At 36.4% G+C, this 24057-nt stretch overlaps 1 protein-coding gene and 1 pseudogene across 2 annotated transcripts in view; both read left to right on the top strand.

Moving 5' to 3' along the window:
• The window catches only part of LOC141325807 (kinesin light chain 1-like), a 26819-nt pseudogene extending 22972 nt beyond the window's left edge, over window positions 1-3847 (top strand).
• Window positions 3848-7825: 3978 nt separating this feature from the next.
• LOC141325140 (kinesin light chain 1-like) overlaps window positions 7826-24057 on the top strand; it is a 39092-nt gene continuing 22860 nt past the window's right edge. For both annotated transcript variants that reach the window (XM_073833633.1, XM_073833634.1), the window contains exons 1-11: window positions 7826-8090; window positions 10806-11036; window positions 12160-12238; window positions 14860-15088; window positions 15170-15257; window positions 17522-17623; window positions 18828-19001; window positions 21237-21336; window positions 21484-21536; window positions 22044-22111; window positions 23602-23710. In XM_073833633.1, coding sequence (XP_073689734.1) covers window positions 7842-8090; window positions 10806-11036; window positions 12160-12238; window positions 14860-15088; window positions 15170-15257; window positions 17522-17623; window positions 18828-19001; window positions 21237-21336; window positions 21484-21536; window positions 22044-22111; window positions 23602-23710 — 1482 coding nt within the window. In that variant the 5' untranslated portion in view covers window positions 7826-7841. The remainder of the gene's footprint in view (window positions 8091-10805; window positions 11037-12159; window positions 12239-14859; window positions 15089-15169; window positions 15258-17521; window positions 17624-18827; window positions 19002-21236; window positions 21337-21483; window positions 21537-22043; window positions 22112-23601; window positions 23711-24057) is intronic.

Raw genomic sequence — 24057 nt, 5'->3', positions numbered from 1 at the left:
AGCAGGACGTGAGCGTTAGAAGCGCAACGCTTGCCCTGATGTTGACACACGAATGAATGAATGAAACACATTGATGATCAAACCGCTTCACGTCTGCTTGTTCAGCAGCTGTCTGAGCGCAATTTAGAAAGCTCTGGGAATCGTTGTCCTTAAAATGTTTTAAGCAGACATCAGCGGCCTTCATTATAAACCAGAAGAAACTCCCAGATTGTCCCAGTTTGAGACTCATTATCTTGAATGTAGGTGATTCAAAGCACGCAATATACTGCCTTATTATAGAGCTTCCTGTGTGTCTCATATTAGCTGTAACCTTCACCTTTCCTACAGTTCTGGATGTGTTGATCAAGTATAACACCTGCTGCAGATCAGTGTCCCACTGAGACTTTTTATTTATTTATTTTAATTTAAAAATATCACACTTTTAGTAAGTGTTTTATTTATAAATTATTGCTTTTGTTTCACTACCAGAGCTAAAATGTACAGATAATGTACTCACCCCCTTGCCATCCAAGATGTTCATGTCTTTCTTTCTTCAGTCGTAAAGAAATTGTTTTTTGAGGAAAACATTTCAGGAGTGTTCTCCATATAGTGGACTTCTATGGTGCCCTGAGTTTGAACTTCCAAAATGCAGTTTAAATGCAGCTTCAAAGGACTCTAAACGATCCCAGCCGAGGAAGAAGAGTCTTATCTAGTGAAACTATTGTTATTGTCTAGAAAAATTGACAATTTATATACTTTTTAAGTTCAGATGCTGGTCTTGTCTAGCTCTGCATCAACTCTGTTTATTCAAGACAGTTAGGGTATGTCTAAAAACTCTCATCTCATTTTCTCCTCCAACTTCAAAATGGTCCTTCATCGCTGCAGAAGAACAGACCCAGTGTTTACAAAGTGAACGTGCAAAGAAGATCAAACACCCTTTACAAAAAAAGGTAAAACAGTGATGTAGGACGATTCGGAAGTTGGAAGAGAAAATGAGATGGGACTTTTTAGACATACCCTAACTGTCTTGAACTGGAGTACACAATGTGCATCACAGAGCTACACAAGACCAGCATTTGAGGTTCAAAATTATATAAATTGTAATTGTTTTTAGAAAATAACCGATGGTTTCACTAGATAAGACTCTTCTTCCTCGGCTGGGATCGTTTAGAGTCCTTTGAAGCTGCATTTAAACTGCATTTTGGAAGTTCAAACTCAGGGCACCATAGAAGTCCACTATATGGAGAACACTCCTGAAATGTTTTCCTCAAAAAACAATTTCTGTACGACTGAAGAAAGAAAGACATGAACATCTTGGATGGCAAGGGGGTGAGTACATTATCTGTACATTTTTGTTTTGGACGTGAACTACTCCTTTAACTTAACAAAAAATAAATAAAAAAATAATTCAGATAAATCAGAAGTTCCTCATGCGCTGTAGTTTAATGATGAGATGAAGCTCCAGAATCAGAGCACATGTGGCGTGTCTCCGCCCGTCTGTTCAGCATTTGTTCATCAGTGTGTGTGTGTGTGTGTGTGTGTGTGTGTGTGTGTGTGTGTGTGTGTGTGTGTGTGTGTGTGTGTGATGAGTTATTCCTCTGGCTCTTCAGCTGTCTGTCTGACATCACCATCACCGTCACACCCTTTACACTCGAGTTCCTGCTGCATGTGTGTCATGGACAGGGATGCGGAGATGGAATAAAGAGTCAATCCATGCAGTCTTAAAGTGACAGCGTCTAATAAACCTGCATCAGCCTCAGGATGTCTTACTGACAGGGAAACTGTGTGTGTGTGTGTGTGTGTGTGTGTGTGTGTGTGTGTGTGTGTGTGTGTGTGTGTGTGTGTGTGTGTGTGTGTGTGTGTGTGTGTGTGTGTACACACTTGTACAGCTATCTTTGTGAGGGCCGGTTTGAGTTTTAGACCATCGGAGTGAGGACAATTTAGTAAAGTGAGGACATTTTGGCTGGTCATCACTTTCTGAGACCTTTTTAAAGGCCTGTTTGAGGGTCAAGACTTGGTTTTAGGAATCGGGTTCTAATTGGGTAAAGGTTAGGTTTAGAGTAAAGAGATAGAGATTGCTTTGTGTCAATGTGTGTCCTCATAAACAGAGCTATACAGAGCTCTACTGATGCTGATGCAGCTGGAGGAGGGGAGTGACCTGAGGGGAAGGGTGGGGTCAGAGGTCACTGCAGTGATGCTGTGTGTGTGTGAATCTGTGTCTCTGATCCAGTCTGTGCTGTTAGTCCTCTGCACTCATGTGTGTCTGTGTTTAAATATAACATGTAATTATTGATCTGCTCTGAATCATGAGCAAACAAACGCCTGTCGTTCACATCTGAGGCTCTTCATGGTAGACGGCACTGCAAACAAAATTTAAAAAGGAATTTTAATCAAAACTTGAATTTGGGATTATTTTTCAATAAAAACATCTCCGAATCTGTCAGACACTAGAAGCAGCTCTACGTGTGATTTCCAGTGTTTGTGTGTTTAATGTGTGTTTTGTCTCACTGCATTCTTTCATGTTTTAATTCAAAACAATGTGAAAGGATCTGTCAGAAAGACTTGTTCATGGAAATCTACTGTGCAGTGATGCTTCTCAAACACATTTCTATGATTTATGTGTTTTTAGATAACTGTACTGTAAATAAGACTCATCAAAGGGTTAGTTCACCCAAAAATGAAAATTAGCCCATTATTTACTCACCCTCCAGGCATCCTAGGCGTATCCAGTTGGGATTATATTAAAAATTATTCTGGCATTTCCAAGTTTTGGAATGGCGTAACCGGGTGTTTCTCTTCATCAGTCCAAAACAAGTCTATCCATAATAAAAGAGTGCCTCACACGGCTCCGGGGGGTAAATAAAGGCCTACTGTAGTGAATACATGCGTTTTTGTGAGAAGAATATCCATATTTAAACAATAATAATCACTTTTCTCTACCTTGTGCTCACAGTTGTACACGGAAGCCATTCTGGGCAGATTAAAACTGAATAACAAATTAAAAAAAGGTTATTGTGACTTACCTCACAGTTCTGACTTTTTTTTCTCAGAATTGCATGATATGAACTCGCAATTTTGTGAACATATCAATCTTTTTTTTTCCTCAAAACTGGACTTTAACTCGCAATTGTGAGAAAAAAAGTCAATTCTGACTTTATTTCTCGCAATTGTGAGTTTATATTTAGCCATTCTGACTTTATAACTTGCAATTGTGCGTTTATATCTCACAGTTCTAAGAAAAAAGAATTGCAAGATGTAAACTATTAAGCAATTACGTTGTTAATTTTTTATTCAGTGACGGATACAGGCTTCCATACTTTCTAAAGCTTGTAAATGCCAGGATAATTTTTAATATGACTCAGATTGGATTCATCTGAAAGATTGAAGTCATATACGCCTAGGATGGCTCAAAGGTGAGTAAATAATTAGCAGATTTTTATTTTTGGGTGAATTAACCCTTTAAGCTCTAGTTTTCTGTAGTGTTTCTCAGTCAGTGATCTGTCACACACACATCCCCGGAATACAAGGACAAATCAAGGTTAAAAAACACACAGATCGAGTGCTAGTGTGGGTATGGGGTGTGTGTGTCTCACTCAGGTCCTGTATGAGTGAATGCAGTGACACACAGATTTCTCCAGGTGTGGTTGAGCGCAGTGTCCTGCAGGTCTTCATCAGGGTTGTTTGTGGTCATGTGACCACAGTTTTCACTGTGTGTGTGAGAGAGAGAGAGAGAGAGAGAGCATCTTCATCCTCCCCCACTCGTCTGTTTCTCCGTGAGGGTGGGGCTGATGATGCTGAGAGAGAGAGAGAGAGAGAGAGTTCAGATGGGTGTGGGCTGGGTTCAGTCGTGTGTTCTGTTGCCGGGTGACGGTTTCCTGTGTGTGTCGCTGATCTGGAGGAGTTTCATCATCATCACCAGTGTGTGTGTGTGTGTGTGTTTGTGTGTGAGAGCGGCGTGTGCTGACGGTGAGTCTCTCTGTAAATGTGTGTTTTATCATATTCCTCCTGCAGTCTGTTATCAGTCTCTCAGTGGTTTGTTGTGATGCTCGTGTGATCAAGCTGTGTGTTCAGTCAGTGTAGATGTCCGTATCAGATGGGTGTCTTTTGTTTTGCTCTATGTTGTCGTGTTTCCTCAGGGACGCGTGTTTGTCTGCGGGACAGGGGTCTGATATGGTTTCTGTGTGATGTGAATTCATCCAGATCTGACTAACGTCCAGAGAGACGTTGTTTCTTCTCTCAGTTTGAGTCCCGCAGTGATGCTGCTGATGCTTGATTTGATCTTAAAGGGATAGTTCACCCAAAAATGAAAATGTGATGTTTGTCTGCTTACCCCCAGGGCATCCAAGATGTAGATGACTTTGTTTCTTCAGTAGAACACAAATGAAGATTTTTAACTCAAACCGGTGCAGTCTGTCAGTCATATAATGGCAGTGGATGGACACCAGACCTTTAAAAGTAAACAAAAACATGTACAGACAAATCCAAATTACACCCTGCGGCTCGTGACGATACATTGATGTCCTAAGACACGAAACCATCGGTTTTTGCGAGAAACTGAACGGTATTTATATCATTATTTACAGATAAACATCACATTTTCATTTTTGGGTGAACTATCCCTTTAAACAGCCGATTCTCTGCATATCTACTGCTACATATCAGTGCTAGATCACTGAAAAGCTACGCAATATCGTGTTCAAAATCGCGGATGAGTCGCATTCGATTTTGAACACGTTATTGCGTAGCTTTTCAGTGATCTACGGCTCAGGGTTTTAAATACCGCGCCATCTGAACGCACGTGATGGAGATTTACTACTAATCACAGAACCGGCTTTACTGATGAGATACGCATGACAATCGCATGCAATTTATTGCACAGCCCTAATCAGAATGAGCTTTATTGCCAGGTATGTTTACACATACTAGGAATTTGTTGTAGTGACAGAAGCTCCACAGTGCTACAGAATGACAGTGACAACACAGATTATAAAAAGAACAATATACAAGTATACAAGACAGACAATGTGCAAAAATAGCAAAGACACAGTGGGTGAATGTTGTACAGGTTTTGAAGTCACAGTTTGGTCTGTTTTTTAAGAAAGCCTGTTTCCGCCACTGAATAAAAAATAAAAAACAAAGGTTATTGCGACTTATCTGGTGTTGTAAGTCAGAATTTCCAAGATATAAGCTTGCAATTCTGTGATTAGTCTTTTTTTCCTCCGCAATTGCAAGTTTATATCTCACAACAGCACAACATAAAATTGCATCTTTCTTTCTTTCTTTTTAATTAAACAGTGCTTTACTGAATAAACTATGCTGCTGTGTTGTAAATAAAGTGCTCTCACTTTTGGATGCTAAATATTAGTGCACAATGCATATTGAAGTTAGAAGGATTGCACATAGATTTATGGTTTGGTTTGGAGAGCTTAAAGGATTACTCTCTATACTTTCAGAATAAATATTTGCTGATATTTTGCTCACCCCCTTGTCATCCAAGATATTCATGTCTTTCTTTTTCATCAGTTTCAAAGAAGTTAAGTTTTTTGAGTTCTAGGATTTTTCTCGATGTAGGACGATTTTGAAGATGAAGGAGAAAATGAGATGGGAGTTTTTAGACATACCCTAACTGTCTTGAACTGGAATACACATGTGCATCACAGAGCTAGACAAGACCAGCATTTGAGGTTAAAAACTATACAAACATTTTTATTTTTTTTAAATAACTGATCGTTTCATTAGATATGACCCTTCTTCCTCGGCTGGGATCGTTTAGAGTCCTTTGAAACTTCATTTTTAACCTTTAATCCGTTGAGTACCATAGAAAACTTAATTTCTTTGCAACTAAAGAAAGAAAGACATGAATATCTTGGATGCACTTACTAAAACAACACTGGATGCAAACTGAACTAAATGACCCATGATTTACTGTTACAGCCCTAGTTGTGTCTGAAATTAAGTGTGTTATGCTCATTTGTGACTGTTATTGTCTGACCGTACTGTAGACGACTGCTGCTGTGTGTTGTGTTGCTTTATGAGGAAACATCAGTGTGACAGCAGTTCTATCTGATAAGAGAACAAAGTCAACATCTCTTTCCATCTTCCTGTCATTCATCATGATAATGATAATTACACAATCATATCTCATTAGAGCTTGAGACAGAGCGAGAGTCTCTGAATGACCTTCTCAAACAGGACACACCATTTAAAGGAGAAGTTCACATTTAGAACTAAAATGTACAGATAATGTACTCACCCCTCGTCATCCAAGATGTTCATGTCTTTCTTTCTTCAGTCGCAAAGAAATAGTTTTTTGAGGAAAACATTTCAGGAGTGTTCTCCATATAGTGGACTTCTATGGTGCCCTGAGTTTGAACTTCCAAAATGCAGTTTAAATGCAGCTTCAAAGGACTCTAAACGATCCCAGCCGAGGAAGAAGAGCCTTATCTAGAGAAACGATCAGTTATTTTCTAACAAAAAAAATGTTTTAAATACTTTTTGACCTCAAATGCTCATCTTGTCCAGCTCTACGTGTATTCTGTGTACTCCAGTTCAAGACAGTTAGGGTATGTCTCAAAACTCTCATCTCATTTTCTCCTCCAACTTTCAAATCGTTCTACACTGTGTTTTACCTTTTTTTGTAAAGGGTGTTTGATCTTCTTTGCACGTTTATTTTGTAAACACTGGGTCTGTTCTTCTGCAGCGATGGAGGATGTTTTTGAAGTTGGAGGAGAAAATGAGATGGGAGTTTTTAGACATACCCTAACTGTCTTGAACCGGAGTGCGAAGAGTGTGCATGCACATTTGGGATTAAAAAGTATATAAATATTCATTTTAAATAATAATATTAAGAAAATAACAGATGGTTCGGCTGGGATCATTTAGAGCTCTTTGAAGCTGCATTTAAACTGCATTTTGGAAGTTCAAACTTGGCTCAAACCATTGACTTTGTATTACGGGAAGCTGCCTCCTTGTCATTTCTGACTTATAACAAAAAACAGAACAATGTCTAAAAGCTGCCCTGTGACAAGATGTACAGTAAACAAACTAAAAAACACCGAACTACACCCGCTGGAGGGAAATTTAATGGCGACAGTAAGCATTCATTATTTTTAACCATGACAAAGGATTATTTCACCACCTTGAAAGGAGGAGATACATTAAGATACTAAATTTCATTGGTCTATGTCAGTGCACCCTTTCCTTACCTTGCTTTTGTTGGAGAAATGATCCAACTGAATGACCCAGACATCTACAACTACTATTTGTGTCCTTAAACACTCGTTTTTTAGGTCGACAGCTTATGAAAACGTAGTTGTGTGTTGTTTAGCTTGTTTACTGTACACCTCGTCTCATAGCAGCTTTTAGACATTGTTCTGTTTTTGTTATAAGGAGGCAGCTTCCCACAATACAAAGTCAATGGAGAGCGTTGGATTGTTTTCCCCTCTGGTGGGCGTGGCCTAAATGCTCTGTCTTTATTGCGTTATATGTTTGGATCATTTTAATCTCATCTTACTAAGACATATTATTGGAGATCTAGAGTGAACACTGATCATAAAATAAATAAATACAATTTGCTGTCTCTCTGTCAGTCAGTAATGGTGAGTGAAGTGTGTGTCTGAAGCGGTTCGTGTCGGTCAGTCGTTATGAATTGGTCACAGCTCTTATGAAGGGATGTGTGTCATATGCTAGTTATTATGATTATGCATCTGAACCCATCAGCTTTCATGCATTTGATAGGCAAAATAAAGGCGGATCTAGCCAAACTAAAGCTGCCGCTGTGCTGCAGGACTGCTGACGTGTTCAAACTCATCTGATCTCCACTAACCTCCGTGTCTGTTCTCAGGCCGCTCCTCTGCCAGATCATGTCCACGATGGTGTATCCTCGTGATGAGAAGCTGGAGAAGCTGTCGCAGGAGGAGATCATCTCCAACACGAAGCTGGTGATCCAGGGTCTGGAGGCGCTGAAGAACGAGCACAACTCCATCCTCCACAGCCTTCTGGAGACCATCAAGTGCCTGAAGAAGGATGAGGAGGCCAACGTGGTGCACGAGAAGTCCAACCTGCTCAGGAAGTCGGTGGAGATGATCGAGCTGGGGCTGGGCGAGGCTCAGGTGAGACGCCGGGGTCAGGGGTCACCGTCTACATTGCCACTCAAAAGTTTGGGATCTTTAATGCTTTATAAAAGAGACTTTTCTGCTCATCAAGGCTGTGTTTGTTTGATTAAAAATACTGAAAAAACTGTAATATTGTAAAATGTTAATGCAATTTAAAATAGTGGTTTTCTATTTGACTATACTTTAAAATATAATTTATTCCTTTGATGCGAAGCTGAATTTTCAGCCAGTCTTCAGTGTCACGTGACCCTTCAGAAATCATTCCAATGTACTGATTTTTTTTCAATGTTGTTTAATTTTTTTTTGCAACCTGTGATACTTTTTTCAGGATTCTTTGATGAGTAAAATGTTAAAAAGCATTTATTTAAAATAGAAACGTTTGTAACAATAACTTTTGTAACAATAAACACCAAGTTTGATTTTTTTCTTTCTTTCTCTCTTTGAAAGAAATGAACACTTTTTTTTCAGCAAGGATGTGTTAAATTGGTAAAAGTGATAGTAAAGACTTATATTGTTAGAATTGGAATAAATGCTGTTCTTTTAAACTTGAAATTCTGAAAAAAGTATCACAGATTCCAAAAAAAATTAAAAAGCACAACTGTTTCCAACACTGGTAATGAAAGTAATAAATCAGTATATTAGAATGATTTCTGAAGGATCATGTGACACTGAAGACTGGAGAAACAGCTGATGAAAATTCAGCTTTTCATCACAGAAATAAATTATGTTTGAAAGTATATTCAAATAAAAAACTGTTATTTTGAATTACAATAATATTTCAGAATATTATTTTTTTTTTTGTATTTTTGATCAAATAAACAGAACTTTGACGAGCATAAGAGACTTTTTTAAAAAACATAAAAAATTGTACTAATCCAAAACTTTTGAGCAGCAGTGAATGTCGTGTCTCTTACTTTCTTTGCTTTAAATCAAAGCTTATAATGTTGTAATTCTTCTCATAGAATATTTAGGTAAATTGTTTTTTTTATTCGGCATCATGGATGCGAAAACACAGTGTGTAAACATGATTTACACAACGTGAGGTTGTATTTATTTTTTAATGTGCAAAAATTTTGGACGATAATTTTAGACTCAAGGTCATTGCACACTGAGTCCAAAATTTTTGCATGTGTTTTTTTCGTATTCGTCAGCCTTTCCTATCAAAATGCTTGCTACAGATGCGAACATTTATTACATTTTAACATGCAAAAATTTCGGACTCGATGTCTTTGCACACTAAGTCTGAAATTTTCGCATGTTAAAAAATAAATACGGCCTCACGTTGTTTCAATCACGTTCACACACTGCCTCTAAAACTTTTGTCCGTCATGAAAAAAAAATGGTTCAGGTTCTGTGTTTTTGCATCTGTAGCAAGCATTTTAATATGAAAAGGTTGATGAATATTAAAAAACGCAAACTAAAATTTCGGAGTCAGTGTGCATGACCTTAAACAATGACAATAAACTTCGGAGCACAGAGCATGAATTATTTGATTCAAATTAATATTTGTGATTATATTGTGATGTTTTTTTTTTCTTAAACAGTAGAAATCTTCAAGCCATTAATACAGTACAGTTATAAAAACAAAAAAGGAAAGTATACACAAACACAAATCTCTTAAGAAAAATATAATTGGATTTACAGCATAGTTAAAGTTTAGCATTCTTTGTAATACTTTAATACTTTGCATGTATTTATTATTTTTTTATATCAGTATATTTTTATTAATTTCTCTTTTTTAGAATTTGAAATGAAAGACATTGTTTGATAAGTGAAATCCTTGAAAGTCAAAAAAGTACACTGCAAAAAATGCTTTTCTTACTTAGATTATTTTGTATTGTTTCCAGCAAAAAAAAACCTAAACATTCTTAAATCAAGAAGGATTTTCTAGATGATTTTCTTGTTTTCAGAAAAATTGAGTGTGTTTTTGCTTGAAACAAGCAAAATAATCTGCCAATGGGGTAAGAAAAATAATCTAGTTTTCTGTTTGAAATAAGATTTTTTTTTCTTACCCCATTGGCGGATTATTTTGCTTGTTTTAAGCAAAACTCAAATTTAACTTGTTTTTTTCTGAAAACAAGAAAATAGTTTTTACTCGTGAAGAAAATTAAATATTTTGGCTCGAAACAAGACAAAAAATCTAAGTAAGAAAAGCGTTTTTTTGCAGTGTAGTGCTTAAATTACTTTACTCTGCAAAAAAAATGCTTTTCTTAGATTTTTTTTTGTCGTTTTGAGCCGAAATTTCAAAAAATTCTTAAATCAAAAAGGATTTTCTAGATGTCTAGAAATTATTTTCTTATTTTCAGAAAAAGCAAGTCAAAATTAAGTGAGTTTTTGCTTAAAACAAGCAAAATAATCTGCCAGTGAGGTAAGAAAAATCGCCTTGTTTTCAGTTTGAAATAAGTTTCTAAGCAAAAACTCAGTTAATTTTGACTTGTTTTTTCTGAAAACAAGATATTCTTTACTTGTCTAGAAAATTAAGATTTTTTAGACATTTTGGCTTGAAACGTGTATAAATGTATTATAGTCCTGGAATTAGATTTTACAGTATCTGTACGAACCCTGCTCATGTCAGATGAGCTGCAAACGCTGATTGACGTTGACTTGAGAAACCAAACGAGCGTGTGTCAGAGTGTTAAGACAGAGGGAGGAAGTTCGTCCCAGACGGCTGACATGTGAGCCGCAGTCATGTGACGTGTGTCTGTGGTGCAGGTGATGATGGCTCTGTCCAACCATCTGAACGCGGTGGAGTCGGAGAAGCAGAAGCTGCGAGCTCAGGTGCGGCGTCTCTGTCAGGAGAACCAGTGGCTGCGGGACGAGCTGGCCAACACTCAGCAGAAACTGCAGAAGAGCGAGCAGAGCGTGGCACAGCTGGAGGAGGAGAAGAAACACCTGGAGTTCATGAACCAGCTCAAGAAATACGACGAGGACGTGTCGCCTTCGGTGAGATCTCTTCTGCAGATTACTGACACTCACTAGTGTTCATAGTCATCAACATAAACTGAAAGTCAAGTGTTTGAGCTCCAGACGGTCTGACCTCAGCATTCTGCTCTGTTTCAAAACCCTGAGATGGGCATTCTGGGTCAGCGCTGCGTCATGCTGGGAACCTTATTAAAATGCACAACCTTTGAGAACAGAGAAACACTTCCTGATCCAGATAATAGAGGAGGAAAGACACTTTAACCAGTGCTGCATTTAACAGACATTACTTGAGGAATAGTTAAATACTGTTTGTTTTTTACTAGCAAATCACTTTACTTCCTGAACTGACAATGAATTATACTTTTACAGAGATAATACATCTTAATGTAAGTTAAGTTTCAAAATCTGCTAACATTAGTTAATAACCTGTGAACTAACAAACAAAAAAATAAACAATTTAGTTTTATTATATAAAATTAATATACATGAATAAATGGTATAAAATATATGAAAAATGCATTTATTAAATAACCTTAATAGAGATAAATAAGTGCTGTAAATGTTATTGAACAATTGCATTTTTATTAAAAAAAAACATAAAATAAAAAACATAAAAACATAACATAAAACAACATAAAACAATAAATAAATGCTGTATATATATATATATTGAACAATTGCATTTTTTATATTACAAACATGAACATTGATTAATAAATGCTGTAAAATATATTGAACAATGGCATTTGCAATAAATAAATGATCAGAGATGAATAAATGCTGTAAAAATATAGTGAATAATTGCATTTATATTAAAAACATTAACAGAGATGAATAAATGCTGTAAAATATAGATCAGCAGCAGCACAGAGACAGGAAAGTATCTGTAGTTGACGAAACATTTTTCTGATAGCTGTGATCCGATGAAGGACCTTCTTTCATGTTGTTTCCAACCTGTAATCACAACTTTCTGCAAAGATGAATGTTGTTTTTAGCAGTTTGATCCCAGGCCTGTGATTTTATCAGTGAGTCTGGTTTGTACAAGTTGGAAGCTCATCATTACAGTCATTCCTGGATGATGTGAACTGAAAACAGTGCTGCACATCTCACAGTCGTTTGTTCATCTGTCTGTCTGTGTGTTCAGGAGGAGAAGGACGGTGAGCCGCCCAAAGACTCTCTAGATGATCTCTTTCCTAACGATGAGGAGGAACACACTCAAGGAAGTAAGTGAACTGTGTCACTGCTAGGGCTCTGCAATTAATCTAATTTCTGCTTCCAACATTCATGAAAATACACTGGTGCACTTTCACTCCTCCACAAAAGCCTAATTTCACATCCAAATCATCAAAAATCACGTAACATGACCCACATAAAACGGGACGTGCTAGATTTATTAATGTTTCTTTGATGTTGTGTTTTGGTTCTTTGTTTTGGTGAACCCTTGTCAGTTGTGTCTTAAATGATCAGAAACAGTTGAGAATGAAATCCGTGTGTAACAGTAAAAAAAAAGCTTAGTTTTACATAGAGTTCTATGGAGTATAACGGCATATTATAGTGTGTGTTTGTGTATGTGTGTCTAAGTGTGTTTGAGTGTGTGAAAGTGTGTGCGAGTGTATGAGAGTGTGTGTGAGTGTCTGTGAGTGTGAGAGAGACCTCTGTGCACCTTGATACATCTCATAAAATCAAAAAAAGCACCTCAGCTCTCAGAAATATATGGTAAACAAATACATAAATATACTTTCTTTATTTTTGTTTACTCCATGTCGTTCTGAGAGCTGAGGTGCTTATTTAGATTTTCTCAGGGGTATCAAGGTGCACAAAGGTCTCTCTCACACTTTCACACACTTTCACTCAATTTCACACACACTTAGACACACATACACACACACACACACACACACGATAATATGCCGTTAAACTCCATAGAACTCTATGTAAAACTAAGCTTTTTTTTTGCAAAGGCCTATCTAAAGGGTTAATGGGGCCAACTGATAATCAACAGTACAATTTACAAATTTGACCCCTTCCCAACAGGGAAAACCACAAACAATCAAGAATTCAGCATTATATGGTGTCATGGCTTTGCAATCAAAAAATGTGGTTATAATGGAAGTCAATGGGGCAAAAACAGCCACAAACAATAAATGAGGGAGAAAAAAAGAAAATCTGATGCTGCGCCAAAACTAACAATGCATGAAAGCCAATGTTCGTACTAATCTTTCACATGTCCAAGACTGTTAAAAAGGTTAAAAAAAATCCAGGCCACAATTACCTTTTATATTTAAAATTAGTAATTTTGTGGGGGTTTTTTTCCCAAATCAGTGACATCATTTAGGAATTTGGCAATTAAAGAGTTAAAATCCAGAATTTTTTTTAAACATTTAGTATTTTTGAGCAGGACTGAGGTTGATTAATAGATTTATGCAAAAAAAATTTAAAAAAATATTTATCTGATACATTTTTACAGCAGTTTAAAGTAGTGGCTGTTTTAGCCACGAAACATAACGAAAGGGTAGTAAATTTGCCCACAGTGTACTGTTGAGTTTTTGAAAAATTTCAAAGCATTTTCCCAAAATATGTATCAAAATAAGATTAGTCACCAAAAATCATTCCATTTGCTTTAACAGAGAAAAAGTTGTGGCCAAATTAAGACTCAACAGCACCCCTCAGTGGACGAAAACGTCCCTAACAACACATAAGGGTTAATATTGATAAAACATAAAAATACAGAGAAAAATCACCCACTGCTCTCGAATGAAGGGATTTTGTAGTTTAGAAACAAAGCATGTTTAGTTATTACAGTGAAGACGCTGTTTTATTTTACATTCAAATAATTACATTCAATTTGAGTAGTATTGTTAGACTACTTGAGACTTGCATAATTTTTTTTAAAAGCACAGTTTTTCTGCCATTAAATTAGTCACTAATATAAAGTTTTGGACCCAGTCGTAATCGCTGTTAAATAATCGTGATTATGATTTTTGCCAACATCGAGCAGCCCTAGTTTCTGTCGCATTAGTCCTGCACTGCAGAAACTGCTTTTCTTACTTAGATTATTTTGTGTTGTTTCCAGCCTAAATATCTAAAAATTCTTAAATCAAGAAGGATTTTCTTGACAAGTAAGTATTATTTTAAGTTCAAATTAAGTGCGTTTTTGCTTGAAAGAAGCTAAATGATCTGCCATTGGTGTAAGAATACACTGCAAAAACGGCTTTTCTTACTTAGATTTTTTGTCTTGTTTCCAGCCAAAATATCTAAAAATTCTTGAATCAGGAAGGATTTTCTAGACAAGTAAAAATTTGTGTCTTATTTTTAGTAAAAACAAGTCAAAATGAGGTGAGGTTTTGCTTAAAACAAGCAAAATAATCTGCCAATGGGGTAAGAAAAATAATCTAGTTGTCTGCTTGAAATAAGATTTTTTTTCTGACCCCATTGGCAGATTATTTTGCTTGATTTAAGCAAAAGCTCACTTAATTTTGACTTGTTTTTACTAAAAACAAGATAATAATTTTTACTTGTCTAGAAAATCCTTCCTGATTCAAGATTTTTTAGATATTTTGGCTGGAAACAAGACAAAAAAATCTAAGTAAGAAAAGCATTTTTTGCAGTGTAATGATCTTGTTTTCTCTTTGAAATACGATTATTTTTCTCACCCCATTGGCAGATTATTTTGCTTGTTCTAAACTTAATTTGGACTTAGAAAATAATTCTTACTTGTCAAGAAAATCCTTCTTGATTGAAGAATTTGTAGATATTTTTGGCTGGAAACAAGACAAAAAAAAAATCTAAGTAAGAGAAGGATTTTTTGCAGTGTTCTCTGACCTTTGACCTCTGCCCCCTGCAGTGCAGCACCAGCACAACAGTGCGGCGGCGGTGGCGGCGGCTCAGGGCGGGTACGAGATCCCGGCTCGTCTGCGGACGCTCCATAACCTGGTGATCCAGTACGCGTCTCAGGGCCGATACGAGGTGGCCGTGCCGCTCTGCAAACAGGCTCTGGAGGACCTGGAGAAAACCTCCGGACACGACCATCCTGATGTGGCCACCATGCTCAACATCCTGGCGCTCGTGTACAGGTGAGACCATGAGCCGTTTCACCTCACTGTCTGATCAACATTAGCATCGTGTGCTGACGTCTCTGTCTGTGTGTGTCTCAGGGATCAGAACAAATATAAAGAGGCCGCTCACCTGCTGAACGACGCTCTCTCCATCAGAGAGAAAACACTGGGAAAAGACCATCCCGCTGTAAGTTTTAATATTTAAATATTTTTATTCAGCCTTAAATATTTTTGGGTCAAATACGTTCAAAGAAATTTCCAAAAGTGATTTTATGTCCATAGAAAGCACAATAAATGTAAGTAAAGTGCCTACTTGTAAGGTTTCAAATAAGTTTTTGAAGAATAAAATGCCAAAATTTGATTGAAACGATGTTAGATTGTCATTCAGTGGAACACTATATTTATGCAAAAATTCAAACATGCTTATTCTGACTTGTACATATTAAAATATAGAAAAGAATAAGAGAGCATATTACATTTTGTGTTTCAAATGAGAAAAACTCTTTTTACTGGGCAAAATGTAGAATTAGAACTAATTAGTATTTGGGGTGAAAGTAATTAATCTTTTAATGTCATAAATTGATTTTTGTTGTAAATATGCCTGACAAGATTGACACTGAATGACATTTTAGTGGTGTCTTCTGTAAATTAGGGAAAAATGTATGATATTTATTTTTTGCTCAGAAAAACAAATACACAAATGCAATTAAATTTGGGGAAAAAACAACCATTTAAAGCAATATTACACTTATTGTTTTTATGCTTAAACCCTTTTTTGTCTTTGACCCTTTTACTAATTTATACATTTTATTTAATATGTTCTATTATCATATCACACTATTTTGAATGCTAATTTGTTTTGACTTTTTACTTGTATTGTACTTTTTGAAATTCTGTATTTATTTATTATAATATACATCCACAGCTATTATTATTCTTGCTAATTTCTAATTTTTACTAGTGATGTTATTGCATTATTATGTTATGTTATGTTATATATACAGTGTCTAAAACTGATTAAAATACTTAATTTAAAATTTTTACCAATTATATTATTGAATACACAAACATACTCTGCCGGTCAAAAGTTTGGGATCAGTAAGATTTTTAATGCTTTTTAAAGGAGACATTTCTGCTCATCAAGGCTGTGTTTATTTGATTAAAAATACAGAAAAAACCTGTAATATTGTGAAATGTTAATGCAATTTAAAATAGTGGTTTTCTATTATAGTATACTTTAAAATGTAATTTATTCCTGTGATGCCAAGCTGAATTTTCAGCATCATTACTCGCCTTCAGTGTCACATGATCCTTCAGAAATCATTCTAATATACTGATTTATTATCAATGTTGGAAACAGTTTTTTTGGAACCTGTGGTACTGTTTTTCAGGATCCTTTAATAAATAAAATGTTAAAAAGAACAGCATTTATTTAAAATAGAAAACTTTTGTAACAATTAACACCTCAAAGTTCAAAGTTTGGTGTCAGTCATTTTTTTCTTATTTTCTCTCTTTGAAAGAAATTGATACTTTTATTCAGCAAAGATGTGTTAAATTGATAAAAAGTGATATTAAAGACTTCTATTAAAATAAATGCTGTTAATTTTAATGTTTTATTCATCAAAGAATCCTGAAAAAGTATCTCAGGTTCCAAAATTGGTAATAAAAGTAATGAATCAGTATATTTGATGATTTCTGAAGTATCACGATGTGCCACTGAAGACTAGAGTAACAGCTGATGACAAATCAGCTTTGCACCACAAAAATAAATTATTATTTAAAGTATATTAAAATAAAAAACAGTTTTTTGGAATTGCAATAATATTTCAAATTTATTTTTTATTTTTTTCTGTGTTTTTGATCAAATAAATGGAACTTAGATGAGCATAAGAGACTTTGTTAAAAAACATTAAAAATCTTACTGATCCCAAACTTTTGAGCAGCGGTGTGTATATGACCCTGGACCACAAAACCAGTCATAAGTGTTTTTTTTTATATTTGAAATCTGAATAAACAAGCTTTCCATTGATGTATGGTTTGTTAGGACAATATTTGGCTGAGATACAACTATTTGAAAATCTAGAATCTGAGAGTGCAAAAAAATATCGCCTTTTAAGTTGTCCAAATTAAAATCTTAACCATATTACAAATCAAAAAATTAAGTTTTGATATGTTTACAGTAGGAAATTTACAAAACATCTTTACAGAACTAATGATTTTTGGCAAATCGATAATTTTGACCTATGCAATGTATTTTTTTGCTATTGCTATAATTATACCTGTGCTCCTTCAGGTTTGTGCTCCAGGGTCACACATGTCTTTATAATATGAAGTATGTTTTAGGATTAGGCTGTACAGGATCTGATTGACACAGTTGTAGTTTGTTAGTGCTGTGGTGTATCTGAAGCTCATGGTGTTTCCTCAGTGTTGACGTTTGCTCTTGTGTTTCAGGTGGCAGCGACTCTCAATAATCTGGCAGTGCTGTACGGGAAGAGAGGCAAGTATAAGGAGGCCGAACCGCTGTGCAAACGAGCTCTGGAGATCCGAGAGAAGGTCAGTGAACACCACGTCAGCGCTCGGAAACTGCCGTGTGAAATGAGCAATTACTCGCTTATCAGCTCCTGATGAGTTTTGACAGAATGTGATTAAACACCGTAATGAACACCGACAGCTGTTTCCTCTGATCACACCACACTGACACTCTCTATTTGTTTATGTAAATCCATACATTTACATTTATGTCGGTTTAGCATCCAGTAATTCTCACACAATTCAACATGAAGCAGAAAGATTACACTAGATTTTTTATATTGTTTTCAGCCAAAATATCTAAAAATTCTTAAATCAAGGATTTTCTAGACGAGTAAAAATTGAGTTGTTTTCAGAAAAAATAGTCAAATTTAAGTGTTTTTGCTTAAAAAAACAAAAAAAAAGATTTTCTTACCCCATTGGCAGATTATTTTGCTTGTTCTAAGCAAAAACTCACTTCATTTTGACTTGTTTTTTCTGAAAACAAGACAATTTTTACTTGTCTAGGAAATCTTTCTAGATTTAAGAATCTGTAGATATTTTGGCTGGAAACAAGACAAATAAATCAAAGTAAGAAAGTACACTTTAGCAGTGTAAAATATTTTTGAGCTTGGCTTAACTAGTAAAATGTATATTCAGTTTAAAAATGATTTTATTAATTTAGAAATCATTTTTAAAACAAGGCTTCCTCATACATACAGGTTTTCCAGAACTGCATGAATTTTGTTGTTAAATACCTTGATTTCACTGTAAAAAATGCTTTTCTTACTTAGATTTTTTTTGTCTTGTTTCCAGCCAAAATAGCAAAAAAAAAAAAAAAAAAAAAAAATCTTAAATCAAGAAGGATTTTTTTTTTAGACAAGTAAAAATTATTCTCTTCTATTCAGAAAAAACAAGTAAAAATTAAGTGAGTTTTTGCTTGGAGCAAGCAAAAAAAATTTGCCAATGGGGTAAGAAAAATAATCTTATTTGAAACGATTATTTGGCTAGATTTAAGAATTTTTTTAGATATTTTGGCTGGAAACAAGACAAAAAGTCTAAGTAAGAAAAGCATTTTTTGCAGTGAATCAGTCTTGTGTGTGTGTGTGTGTGTGTGTGTGTGTGTGTGTGTGTGTGTGTGTGTGTGTGTGTGTGTGTGTGTGTGTGTGTGTGTGTGTGTGTGTGTGTGTGTGTGTGTGTGTGTGTGTGTGTGTGTGTGTGTGTGTGTGTGTGTGTGTGTGTGTTTCAGGTGCTGGGTAAGGATCATCCTGACGTGGCGAAGCAGCTGAATAATCTGGCGCTGCTGTGTCAGAATCAGGGCAAGTATGAGGAGGTGGAGTATTATTACTGCAGAGCGCTGGAGATCTACGAGTGTCGGCTCGGACCCGACGACCCCAACGTGGCCAAAACCAAGAACAACCTGGTGAGTCTGAGACCGCCGCTTCTGCTGGGAAGATAACTGCGGTCGGTTCACACACACGCTTGATCAACGGCTGCGTTTGCATTTCACCCTCTTCATGCAAATATGAGCAGAGCAGCAGCAGAATTCAGCAGACTGAACTCACGCTCATCCCTTACAGTTCCTGCGTGCTTTATGTACAGTGCCTTGCAAAATTATTCATACCCCTTCATTTTTTTCACGTTTTGTTGCAGCATTATGTTAAACTGATTTAAATTAGTTTTTCCTCCACATCATTCTACATCTCATACTCCATAATGACAACACAGGTTTGTAACAACTTTGCAAATTTATTAAAAATAAAAAACTGAAAAGATCCCGTTGCATAAGTATTCATACCCTTTTCTGGGACACTGTAAATGTATCTCAGGAGCATCATATTGCTTCTAGATGTTCCTACACTTGGAGTGGAGTTAAACTGTGGCAAATTCATTTGAATGAGTCTGATTTAGAAAGACACACACCTCTCAGAAAAGGTCTAACAGCTGAAAATGCAGATCAGAGCAAAAACCAAGATAACTGCCTGTAGAGCTCAGTGACAGACTTGCGTTAAGGCGATGATCTAGAGAAGAGTTCAGAAACAAATCTGCTGCATTGAAGGTTGACAGAAGCATTCTCCATAATGGAAGACGACTGGAACAACTAGGACTCTAGAAAATGTCCAAGCTGACAGAGATGGAGAGGTGAAAAGGTGAGGCAAAGAATGGCAGATAATTGCCAAATGCAGATGTGCAAAGATGCTCACATCAGACCCAAAAACACTTGAGGCTGTAAAGCTGCTTCAACTATGGACTGAGTTAAGGGGATGAATACTTATGCAATCTACTTATTTCAGTGTTTTATTGTTAATACATTTGTAAAATTTCAAATCTGGTTCTGCTTTGTCATTATTATGGTGTATGGAGTGTAGATTGATGGGGGAAAAACTCATTTAAAGCAGTTTAACATACTGCTGCAACAAAACAAAATGAAGGGTATGAATACTTTTGCAAGGCACTGTAGGTCTGAAGTTATTTATGGAAAAATAACACATTAAAAGGATTAATGCATTTAACACTTGCTCCATCCAGACCTCTCTGTCATCTTCCATTGATGCAGTGTCTGATGAACATGATGCAGGACGACTGACTGCAATGAAGACTATTAGAATGCAGTTTTACAAGCCTGTAATTATTTAAATATTTACAGATAATGTACTCAACCCCTCGTCATCCAAGATGTTCATGTCTTTTTCTTCAGTCGTTAAGAAATATTTTTTAAGGAAAACATTTCAGGAGTGTTCTCCATATAGTGGACTTCTATGGTGTCCTGAGTTTGAACTTCCAAAATGCAGTTTAAATGCAGCTTCAAAGAACTCTAAACGATCCCAGCCGAGGAAGAAGAGTCTTATCTAGTGAAACGATCAGTTATTTTCTAAAAAAAATGGACAATTTATATACTTTTTAACCACAAATGCTCTACTTGTCTAGCTCTGTGTGTAACTCTTTGTACTCTGGTTCAAGACAGTTAGGGTATGTCTAAAAACTCTCATCTCATTTTCTCCTCCAACTTCAGAATCTTCCTATATCACTGTTGTACCTTTTTTTTTTTGTAAAGGGTGTTTGATCTTCTTTGCACGTTCACTTTGTAAACACTGGGTCTGTTCTTCTGCAGCGATGGAGGACCATTTTGAAGTTGGAGGAGAAAATGAGATGAGAGTTTTTAGACATACCCTAACTGTCTTGAACTGGAATACACAGAGTTACACACACAGCTTGACAAGTAGAGCATTAGAGGTTAAAAAGCATATAAATATTAATTCATTTAAGAAAATAACCATTCGTTTCGCTAGATAAGACTCTTCTTCATCAGCTGGGATCGTTTAGAGTTCTTTGAAGCTGCATTTAAACTGCATTTTGGAAGTTCAAACTCAGGGCACCATAGAAGTCCACTATATGGAGAACACTCCTGAAATGTTTTCCTCAAAAAACATAGTTTTCTTACGACTGAAGAAAGAAACACATGAACATCTTGGATGACAAGAGGGTGAGCACATTATCTGTAAATCTTTGTTCTGGAAGTGAACCTTTAAGTCTCGCTGTCATCTACTGGCACGTTCAGTTTCATATTTGGAGTATCAGTAAAATAAAAAAATAATTTCATAGTTCAATATTCAACTAAAAACACTAGTAAACAGTAAGCACTCTCATCTCTCCGCAGGCGTCCTGTTTCCTCAAACAAGGCAAATACAAAGAAGCCGAGGTTCTGTACAAAGAGATTCTGACCCGCGCTCACGAGAAGGAGTTTGGATCGGTGGACGGTGAGTGTCCTTCAGAAACATGCAGGTTTGACGAAGAGAACAGCAGAACAATAAAAATGACTAGATGCATCCAGTATGATACAACATTCAGTGGCTTTCATCAGAGAGCATCATGGGTAATGATATCACCTGTGTGTCTGTTTGCAGCTGAGAACAAGCCCATCTGGATGCACGCCGAGGAGAGAGAAGAGATGAGCAAGGTGTGTGTGACGGCGTGATGATATATGACCCTGGACCACAAAACCAGTCATTAGATTCTATTTTTTAAAATTGAGATTTATACATTGTCTGAAAGCTGTATGAAATTAGTTTTCCATTGATGCATGGTTTGTTAGGAGAGGACAATATTTGGTTGAGATACAACTATTTGAAAATCTAGAGGCTGAGGGTGCAAAAAAATCAATATATTGAGAAAATCTCCTTTAAAGTTGTCCAAATGAAGTTCTTAGAAATGCATATTACTAATCAAAAATTAAGTTGCGATATATTTACGGTAGGAAATTTGAAAAATATCTTCATGAAACATTTAATATCCTAATGATTTTTGGCATAATTTTGACCCAAACAGTGTATTGTTGGCTATTGCTACAAATATTCCTGCGCTACTGAAGACTGGTTTTGTGCTCGAGGGTCACAGATGTGAGTGTGAACATGACATGAGTGTGTGTTGATCTGCTGTGTCTCATTGTGTATCTGCTGTTGTTCAGGGGAAGCACAGAGACAACACGCCGTACGGAGAATATGGAGGATGGTACAAAGCCTGTAAAGTCAACAGGTAACACACACATCATGAGCTCAGTAGGCTTGATTATAGTGCGTTTCTGGCTTCTGTTGAGAGAAATCAGGCAGAAAACAGCAGACAGACACACACACGTCTGTGTTTCTAAGCTTCCATCAAGGGTTTTCCTGTATTTTGTTGCTTTGAGTGATAAAAAAAAAATCTGAATCATGTTCACCCTCAGTACAGAGTCTCTCATGAGCTGCAACAAACAGCTGCTTCATCACTGACAAAACATCCAAAGCATTTTTTTTTTACAGTTGATTCACTGTTTTCTTATTTAGATTTTTTTGTCTTGTTTCCAGCCAAAATATCTAAAAATTCTTAAACCGATAAGGATTTTCTAGACAAGAAAAAAATGTCTTGTTTTTAGAAAAAAAAGAGTTAAAATGAATTAGTTTTTGCTTAGAAAAACTAAAATAATCTGCCAATGGAGTAAGCAAAAAAGTCTTATTTCAAGCAGAAAACAAGATTATTTAAAAAAAAAAAAAAATATTATTTTTACCCCATTGGCAGATAATTTTGTTTATTTGCGCTTAATTCTGAAAGCAAGACAATAATTAGGGATGCACCGAATATTCGGCCACCGAAAGATTTTTATCACCGAGACAGTATGTTGAGGCAAACAGAAACCGCAGCCTGCACATGTTTGTCTGAAGCAGCACGTCTGCGGTGTGGATGTATTTCAGTATATCTGAGAAAGACTCACGGATAGCGATTTGCAAAACTTGTAATGCCGAAATGTCAAGAGGGGTGTGTCTGCAGTCATGAGAGCAGAGATCGACACAGATGTAGCTTTCAGTGAAAAACAATGGCTTTACGTTGATGTTACGTCGCAATATTTTAAAGGTATGTCTTTTCTAGAGATCGACCGATATGTGGTTTTCTATAACCGATGCCGATGTTTAGAGGTCAGGGTCAGCCGATGGCCGATATGTGCTGCCGATTTTTAGGGCCGATATCTTGAAGTTCGCCCCTTTATTTGCATGCTAAAATGTCACACTAATGGATGCACATCATTTCTAAACTTTACATGAAAAATGAACACAATGAACCATCTTGATTTTGTGCACTGCACAGTATTATTATAAAGGTTAAATTAAAAGTAAATTCTTTCGATCTAAATTCTGGGTTGTTTTGTTCCAAATATTTATTACAAAAAATAGGCTTAGTCTCACTAAGTGCATTGTCTTGTTTTAGTCAAAATATGGTTTAAAAATTCTTAAATTTAGATAAATGTACTATATAAAAAATATATATAACAATTCACAATTACCTTTTTTTTTATCCCTAGATGATTCATTGCGTGTTTGAATTGTTCAAATGAATCAAACTGAATCACAAACTATTTCAGTTTATAAAGTGATTAGGGTTGCAAAGGGCTGGAATATTTCCAGGAACTTTCCAAAAATCCCTGGAAGGTTCCAAAAAATCCTCCTGATGAATCAATCATGATAGCTGATATTCTTCATGTTGTTTGTCCGCAGCCCGACGGTGAACACGACGCTGAGGAATCTGGGCGCTCTGTACCGCAGACAGGGAAAGATGGAGGCGGCGGAGACCCTGGAGGAGTGTGCCATGAGATCCCGCAAACAGGTACCGATCCTCACTTCCTCTGACAGCAGCGGGACGTGTGTGTGTGTGTGTGTGTGTGTGTGAGTGTGAGTGTGAGTGTGTGTGTGTGTGTGTGAGTGTGTGAGTGTGAGTGTGAGTGTGAGTGTGTGTGTGTGTGTGTGAGTGTGTGAGTGTGTGAGTGTGAGTGTGTCTGTGTGTGTGTGTGTGTGTGTGTGTGTGTGTGTCTGTGTGTGTGTGTGTGTGTGTGTGAGTGTGTGAGTGTGTGAGTGTGAGTGTGTCTGTGTGTGTGTGTGTGAGTGTGTGAGTGTGTCTGTGTGTGTGTGTGTGTGTGTGTGTGTGTGTGTGTGTGAGTGTGAGTGTGAGTGTGT

This window comes from Garra rufa, chromosome 2, assembly GCF_049309525.1.
Source record: "Garra rufa chromosome 2, GarRuf1.0, whole genome shotgun sequence".
Taxonomy (NCBI): domain Eukaryota; kingdom Metazoa; phylum Chordata; class Actinopteri; order Cypriniformes; family Cyprinidae; genus Garra; species Garra rufa.
This window is presented reverse-complemented; position numbering and strand designations above follow the sequence as displayed.